Source organism: Pundamilia nyererei, unplaced genomic scaffold (genome assembly GCF_000239375.1).
Source record: "Pundamilia nyererei isolate P.nyererei 1_Seehausen unplaced genomic scaffold, PunNye1.0 scaffold00144, whole genome shotgun sequence".
In the NCBI taxonomy this organism is placed as follows: Eukaryota; Metazoa; Chordata; class Actinopteri; order Cichliformes; family Cichlidae; genus Pundamilia; species Pundamilia nyererei.
This window is the reverse complement of record NW_005187545.1, coordinates 1,069,819-1,078,697: the sequence shown is the minus strand read 5'-3', so window position 1 is coordinate 1,078,697 and position 8,879 is coordinate 1,069,819. Positions and strand designations below refer to the sequence as shown.

The following is an 8,879-nucleotide window of genomic DNA, read 5'->3' as shown; positions in this document are numbered from 1 at the left end:
GACTCCAAACCTCCCTCCACCCGCTCATTGTAGTGTTGATGCATGTGTGTTCTAAGGTGCATTTAAAACCCAGGAGGGCATGGAGCTACCTGCCAGAGAGCAGCAGGTAAGCGCACCATGACCACCATGGTCACCACCCATCTTGAGGAGTTTGCCCCCTCACCTATACTAATGTGCCACAAACAGGACTTTAATATCACCAACCATTCCCATTTTATTACGGTGTATCCATATAAATGGCCCATCCTGTACCGTAACATTGTGTTTTTTGTAACAATTAAAGCTGGAAACAGTGATACGTGTAAGTCACGACTTGTATTGCAGTGGCTCTGAAAACCAGTAGTAATTGAATTGCTATTTGATACATGGTTTACTTTTTTAGTTAAGTTTAACTGCAAGCTTGTTTGATTTGACTTTCATCTGTTCCACAGATCCCAGGATTTTGCAAGGGCGGAACTTCAATACCTGGTGTTGAAAACCAGGTTGACTGTAATGTCATCGTGGGGTACAAGTCTGTGTATCGAATGTGTTTTGCCATGACCTGCTTCTTCTTTCTGTTCTGTGTCATCATGATTCGTGTCCGTAGCAGTAAAGACCCACGTGCAGCTATTCAAAATGGGTGAGAACCTTTTTTTTTTAATTGCAGAAGAATGGGTTCAGGGAGGGAGGTATGTGTACTGTACTACTTCTGTATTTCTTCTGTACTAATTGTAAGTTTGTAAATCTTCAGGTTCTGGTTCTTTAAGTTTCTGATCCTGGTCGGGATTACAGTGGGAGCCTTTTTCATCCCTGATGGGACATTTCACGATGGTATGAATATCTGTTTGCTGAATTACAAGAAACAGCAACTGTACTATATCCTTTTCTTGAGAAATGATAATGAGAATATACACATACCTGTTCAGCAGATTGAGGATGCTGTATCTTTTCCTTTTCATTTCACAGTGTGGTTTTACTTCGGATTGGTGGGATCCTTTATCTTCATTATAATCCAACTCATACTCCTCATTGACTTTGCCCACTCCTGGAACAAAGCCTGGGTAGAAAATGCTGAAAATGGGAACAAATGCTGGTTTGCAGGTAACGTATTCAAGAGTTTCGTGATAGACTCCATATTTGATACTGTAATGACTTTTTAAAATAATGATAGCGCACAAAATCTGATTTAGTATTGAGTTATATTGGTATGTGACATTTCTGGCATTGACACAGGATGAAGCAGAGCTTCTCTGCTGCTCGAGTCAATTTCATCATTTTTCTTAAAATAATAATCCTGTTATACCATCATTAATGTTATTGTGTATTCATTTCAATTCCAGGGCTGCTGTCTTTCACTGTCCTCCACTATGCACTGGCTATCGCTGCTGTGGTGCTTTTCTACATTTACTATACAATGCCAGATAACTGCACAGAGCACAAAGTCTTCATCAGCCTCAACCTTATCTTCTGCGTCATCGTCTCCATTGTTTCCGTCTTACCAAAGATACAGGTACAAACATGGAAACTGTATTGCTTAATGTTAGATACCGCACAGGAGCGATTGCAAGAGGTTAAAGGTATTTACTGGATTTGTAAAATGTGAACCACTAGGGAACAGTGTCTACCAGAGCTAGGCAAATGTTTTGTATTGTAGCCCAACTCTCTTACCAGAAACAGAAAAACTGAATGTTGTCTAAGTTTGGGGCAGTGCAACAACTTCCTGGTCGGCTGGCTTTCTGAGTGTAGTTTGCATGTTCTGCAGTAACAGTAATCACAGTACAAAAACGTGTTTGTTAGGTTAACTGGTGTGTCCAAATTAGTCTTAGGTGTGGATGTGACAGTAAATGGTGGTCTGCGTTATCCCTGTGTGACACACATGTGACCTGCTCAGAAGTACCTCGTCTGTTACTCTTACAGTTGGAATAGAATACAGCCTCCTTATATGGAGGAGGTTGGTAAATGCAAACAATACCCTGGTTAATGATTTGGTACATAGCTGTTATTCACATACAGCAAACACATTGTTATTATTAGTTTAAGCAGAGTGAGTTTTTATGTTTATAGTCAAAAAGTGTAACTTTTAATGTAAACAGCTTAGAAAATCTGAGAAGCTCTAAGAAAATTGTAATAACTTGTTCAGCCAACCTAATACCTAATTAATTACAGTAGGCTATATCCTCGTTTGCTGTGTGTGAACTCATGTAAGCATTATTCAGTGCTCTCTAACTGATCTCCTTTTCTCTCACCTCCTGGGTTGGCAGCGACATGGCAGCTGTACCTTTGCAGCTACTTCATTTGTTTCATACACTTTAGCTTCATAGCTAACAGACAGCAGTACATTCATCGGCTGCAGCAGAAAGCCTGCCACCCTCCCTGTCGCAGTCAGCGGACTGAACTTGTTTTCTGGCAGATACCAGTGCTTGAAAGAAACCCGGATGTTTGCGTTTTGCTGCTGTTTGTATTTTTTTTTTCTCTGGTTTCTTTCCAGGAATTAGTGCTGGTAGTAATAAGGGCTGCTTTCCAGGTCCTTCAGGCAATGTTTGCTGCCCTGATAACCTAAACATATCATATCTGCCTTGCCATCAGCATTTCCTCTTCCTCTCACATTGGACTTAGGGCAGACTGGTTGCTACACTATCTTGTGATACAAATTGGTGTATCACAAAAGTACACTACACCTATTTTTAAGTTCACTTAATGTCTCTTTTTTTATTTCTTATTTTCTTTTCCCCCATGTTTTGTATAGAAACTCATGGCAGTTGTTTCTTTGCATTCTGTTAATGGCTTTAGTTAACTTTTGATGGTTTAAGTACTTTTTAGTTTTAAGTACCTTTAAATCCTTTTAAGTACTTTTTACCACTCAGTTGTAAAAGGTTGATGGGGTATTGTCAACCTATGGGCGGGCGAATGGCGTGGACCCAAAAGATTGTAAATGTGATAACTCAAAAAACATGCAACGTAGGACTTTGTTGGTAGCTCAAACTATGATATTTATTTCAGTCTCAGATGAGTTAAAGTCTCTGTGGCCTAAACCTCAAGGTCAGAGGTCAGGTTTTCTGAGTGTTTTGTCAATATTCTTCCCCAAGTCTTTATGAATGAGTATTTTTTCATAGGCTCTGTTGAGTTTGTGATGCAAACAAGCAGTACATTCAAACACTGTTAAATAAACCTTCCTTTCAAAGCAGCTGAACATTTTATTTTATTATTATTTTGTTAAATATTTTTACTTTTTCTATTTACAGGCAACTCAACCGTACTCTGGTCTGCTTCAGGCTTCTATTATTTCCCTCTACACCATGTATGTCACCTGGTCTGCGATGACCAACAATCCCAGTGAGTCTTCTGGCTTCTTAATCCCAAGTCTACCTTCGGTTTTACTTGCATGCTTTTTTTTTCCCGTTTCCTGACTGTTGTCATTTATTATATGTACTTGCTGTTTATTTGTCGCAGCATTTTTATTTGAAAGGTGAGTTTTTCCCTGGGACTCTAAATAAACAAAGAGCTGCTTTTTGCTAATAGTTAGCACACCCTCTGTGTCTCATTTTCATGTGAGTTGCATGTCCCCTGTGAGTAGTCACAATGGGCAGTGTTGTGCTGACTAGTTACATTCATGTTAAGATGTAGTCATCTTAGTCCCACTGACGTGACGCTGAAGATGTAATGACTCGTCATCTCAAAGCTGTGGACGACCAATTTAGTGAATACAATAACTGGAGAACGAGGTGACGTCAGATTTTCAAATGAATACGATAGGTGTATTTGCTAAAAATCTCAGACGAGTTTGAATGTGAGTGACTTCAACCTCAAGGTCAGAGGTCAGGTTTTTTTTCCCTTTTGTTCTGCTCACACTTTATCAGTACTGGCAAATGGCTGCCCATCCCTGAGCCTGGTTCTGCTGGAGGTGTCTTCCTGTTAAAAGGGAGTTTTTCATTCCTACTGTTGCCAAGTGCTTGCTTATAGGAGTTTGTGTGATTGTTGAGGTTTTCTCTCTAACATTGTCGAGTCTTTAACTTACAATATTAAAGTGCCTGACTCTTGTGATTTGCTACTATATAAATAAAATTGAAGTTGAGTTGTGAAGCAACTTTCACACCAGTGAAGCACTAGTGTGAAAGACACTGTTAAGATGAAAAAGATTGAATAAATAATTAAACGTTTAAATGTTAGAAGTTTAACAGTAAAGGGAAAAAGGTGTATTCATGGATTTTTGATACTTTAAAGTTGCATCTTCAGTGCTGTTAGTTACAGAAGAGAAAAAAACATTAAAAAATGTGTATTGCCATTATAGTCAAGATGGAAGTCAGAGACTTTAATTCATTAATATGTCATTTTGCAGACCTTCTCACTGTATAATAATGTGCTTTTCAAAACATTTTATAATTGGTGTGTACAATTTCTTTGTGGTCTTCTGTGCACTTTGCCTCTTATAGATCGTAAGTGTAACCCCAGCCTGTTGAGTCTAGTGTCAAACGTTAACACCACTCAACCGTCTGGTGGCAGCCCTACAGGACAGGTGCAGTGGTGGGATGCTCAGGGCATTGTGGGATTGATCATCTTCCTCTTTTGTACTCTCTATGCCAGGTAAGATTAGCAGTGCCGGAAAATAATATATGTTTTATTTGCTTTTGTTAAACTTCCTCATTCTGTCTCTCCCTCAGTATCCGTTCATCCAGCAACACCCAGGTAAACAAGCTGATGCAGACAGAGGAGGGCGGAGGGTCAGGTGGAGAGGGTGTGGTTGGAGAGGATGGTATCCGCAGGGCTGTTGACAATGAAGAGGAGAGTGTCACTTACAACTACTCCTTTTTCCATTTCCACCTCTGTCTGGCCTCTCTGTACATCATGATGACTCTTACCAACTGGTACAAGTAAGTACTCACAGCAGACTGACAGACATGAAGCAACAGGTACGATATGAGACTTTTGACCCTGACGGTGAATTTAAAATCCATAATTTTCACCTTTATCAGTTACTTACATACAGCTACTTGTGATCGCGGCACAGTAGCAGTGGAGCTCCTTGGTAAAACATTTAAAGATAAAAAAACAAAACAAAGGATAAAACATGTTTCAATGTTTATGTGGCGGTTTAGAGTTCTGACACCCTCCAATCGAACCACCAGAGGGCAGACTAGTTCACCTGAAAGTTTCAGCACAGATTGAATGTCAGCCTCTTGAATCATCTCGGTTTAGATGAACCTCACCCACCACCAGAGTATCTTTGTTTTTTCTTTCTTTTGTGACCAATTCATATATGTAGAGGAAGTGTGGATGAATTTCCAAACATGTGGTAGGTTGAGTTGGTGTAAACTAAATTGCTGCTTTTCACTCTGTGTCCTCCAACAGACCAGAAACCAACACCCAGGTCATGCAGAGCACTATGCCAGCTGTTTGGGTGAAGATGAGTTCCAGCTGGCTGGGCCTCGGGCTTTACCTTTGGACCCTCATTGCCCCTCTTATTTTCCCTGACAGGGATTTCAGCTGAGCATACATCATCTTTCACTTATATTTGATTATTTGTTTTTGGGGGGCTGGTGAAGTCAAGTTGCTAAGAAGGAAACAGAAAGAATGTTATTAAGAATTTTTATTTCTTGACGTTTCTGTTTTGTTTTTGTTTTTACATTTGTATGTGTTGTTATTGTGTTTGTGTTGGTTTACACCTCTTGGTTGGCTTATTTGGTGTAATAATTAAAACGGATATTGTTTAAGAAGATTTTAAATGTTTGGTAAGTTTAGAGTCTTTACTTACCCATGGGAATTTTTCATTTTCCAGTGACTCACATTAATAGGCTTGCCGCCCTACCTTCTGTAGTGTGAGCATATAAGCACCAGTACCTCCGTTCTAAGTTTTAAATTCCATAACAACGACTCAGCAACAAGGCACTTTATCAATACCTCAGACATTTCAGTTAGATTCCCTTTTAAAGGTCTTTCAGATCAGAGCTCTCTGATTGGCGCAATCTGGAATACCCCTGATTAGCTGTACTCCTTTACTGCAGGAGGCACCGAGGAGAGCCCTGATCGGGAGCCTCAGAATGAGGTGACTGTGAAAACTAGATAAGACTAATATGGCACGCCCTTCAGATCATAACAGGGCTTCCCCGCAGCTACTAGGCTGCAAGCAAATACATGTGATTGCACCTTGAGCAAGAGTGTCCTAATAGACAGCCAGTCTAATCTCAGCTCTTCCTCGTCTGCTCCAAGCTAAGATGATTTTTCTCCGGTGCTAAGCTTTTCCATGCCTCTGACAGCCACAGACAACAGTGTTTATGTCATGTATAGCAAACTGTTTGCAGCAAGGATTCTTGTATTGATCCGTAGCAGTCAGCGTCATGCAGGTTCAGGAGGTGAAGCGTAAATCCCACCCTACTTGCATTTACAAATGCCATTATAGTAAGGAGGTTGCACCGTGAATTATTGGGCTAAAAACTGGATTTTTAAATGTCTCAATGTACAAAACAATAATAATGCATTTTCAAATTGCTGTTATTGATTTTTATTGCTGGTATTGACTTTCGTAGTGATTCGATGGCTGTAATGGTGATACAGTACTCTTACATATGCATTATATAGTTGTTACCTCAATTTCAGTCTGACTGGAATGAGTTGAAATAAGGTGAGTATATTTTGTAATTGTGGAAAAAGTTTTTGGTACAATCCTGATTTGCAGTTGTCATTTTCAGACATTTCGCTGGACACACACATGAATCGGATGTTGTGTTTCTTTGGCTGCATATGAGTGTAGTGAATGCAGTTTTTCAAAAGTTTTCTGATTGATTTAACTTTTTTTTTTTTTTTACGTTGTTTATATATTTTGTCACATTAAGGGGAATATTACAGATAAATTTCATGTTGGATCATAATTTAAAATTTCATAACACTATTAAGTGCCTTTCTGTAGTTCCACTTTTCAAAAAGTATCCTAATAGATCACTAATGCTGATGTGCTTACTACACCTTGCCTTACATCGTGGCGATCTGGTCATTGCATGCCATTAAGCACTGGTCTGTAACATAAACTGTAACGTAATTTATGTATAGACTCAGTTTTTAATAAAGATGAAACGCTTCTCCACTCATTGTTTTAAATGAGTCTCAATACAAACTTTGGATTAAATAAATAAATCACAACTACAAACGTGGAGTTTTACACCAAAACCTGTTTGTGGGCAGAGCTGTGCTTGTTTCTTTGGTGGCTTTGCCATTGTAGGGCTATTCAGGTTTCGTGTTATATATTGGACATAAATCCTTCTCATGCTTATGGGTGCTAATGGTGGACGCAGGCTGATTGCACTCTTTTCCTAACATGTAGATTAAAGTGATGAGGCACCAGAGTCTGGGACTGAGAAGGAGCTCACAGGCGCTAATGTGCTGATTTTTATCTGTCCATCAGTTGTGTGATTGGGGGACACTCATCAGCTGCTAATGCTTTGCTGATTGTACTTGTAGTTATCTTGTTGTCACACGAGTACAACGCTAAACTGAAAGTGAACCATTTCCAGTCTATAAAAGGGTTCAGCTCTCACCATGTTTTACACATTTGTTCTTAACTCGAAATCAAAGCAGCAAAATGTGTGCAATCGCTCCTCTCTGCTGGTACAGAGACAGCACAGTGTGTGCCAGTCTCCGCTGTGTTATTTCCTCCTTGCCTGGCTGGTAGACAGGACATGTTGGTTTTGGCTGCTGCACTCACTCAATCCAGTCGGCTCTGAATGTGGAAATATTCAGGACATACTGCCTCCTGTGGACCTCCACCCTCCCGCAGCAACACCCCTCCATCAGCCTATCCATTTCAATCCTGAGTTGATGGATTGTGCCTGTTTGACAGACTGAAATCTGATGTATTTCGCTTTAAGCTGAGGAAACAAAGACTTCCTAAACACTGTGGGGAAGATGACGACACTTCACTAAATCCTTAAAGAAAACAGCTCTGAAAATAGCAAGGAGTCTTTAAAAGAGTCCAATAATGACTATTCAACAGATTTAAATTTGGACAAGCCGGGAAAACACAACTGCCACAGGAGAGGACAGCAGTTGTGTGGCTGCAACATCTGCGTAAAGGACTTTACTGAAAAACTGAACAATTTTTAACTGCAGCTGCAGGCGTGATATCCAATGCTCTGTTTCTGCATTTGGCTTGTTGTGATGTGGTGATGCTGGAACACTGCGCATTGCATGCATGTTTGCCAGCCTTTCCTTTTGGCTTTTTGCAGTTTTTGTCTGCATACTTGTGCCTGACATGTGACTTCACTTCGTGGAGGAACAGAGTGCATGTCAAGTCTTGTGTAATCACTGTCAAACGCACAGGCATTTATAGTAAACTACCAAAACTGAAAGAAGCCATGTCTGTCCTCTGACAGGAGCAGGCTTGCAGCACATCCTCCAAATCTCTGACGCTTTGACCCCACAAAACTGTTTTATCTCCTATTTCCTCATTTCTCCCTCACTGACTGGAGCGTTTACATTATAAAACAATCAGACTTATTAAACAAACACTCTTCTTTCATTAGCCCCATCTGAAATGTAACAGCCTCTGAATTCAGGCAGCACCAGCACCCGAGAACAAATTAGCCAGGCGTCATAAATTTCACTTTTATTTCCCCTGCTATCATCAGGTGTACAAATGTGAGATCTGGTTTTCTCATTGAGTAGATTTAAGACTCTGCTCGTCTTCGGCCATTGGCTCCAGCGTCATAAATCTCACTTTCATTTCCTCTGTTATCATCAGATGCAATTTGTCGCCGCAATAATCGGGAGCTGTAATGTGCTGATTATGAGCCACTTAGTGTAGCTCTGCAGCCATGCTTAGTTAGGCCTGCTGGGATTTTTAATTTTAGATTGATTCAGACAATCGTTATCACTTGCAGTCTTAGCCCTGACCTTAATCTCGGCTTGCAAAT

General features: G+C 40.2%; 1 protein-coding gene across 1 annotated transcript in view; it reads left to right on the top strand.

Moving 5' to 3' along the window:
- Window positions 1-7,054, top strand: part of serinc2l (serine incorporator 2, like) — an 11,189-nt gene extending 4,135 nt beyond the window's left edge. Inside the window, exons 3-10 of the mRNA XM_005744487.1 lie at window positions 432-619; window positions 731-810; window positions 946-1,080; window positions 1,320-1,489; window positions 3,222-3,312; window positions 4,410-4,560; window positions 4,638-4,847; window positions 5,326-7,054. Of these exons, the coding sequence (XP_005744544.1) occupies window positions 432-619; window positions 731-810; window positions 946-1,080; window positions 1,320-1,489; window positions 3,222-3,312; window positions 4,410-4,560; window positions 4,638-4,847; window positions 5,326-5,464 (1,164 nt within the window). The 3' untranslated portion in view covers window positions 5,465-7,054. The remainder of the gene's footprint in view (window positions 1-431; window positions 620-730; window positions 811-945; window positions 1,081-1,319; window positions 1,490-3,221; window positions 3,313-4,409; window positions 4,561-4,637; window positions 4,848-5,325) is intronic.
- The last annotated feature ends 1,825 nt before the right edge of the window (window positions 7,055-8,879 follow it).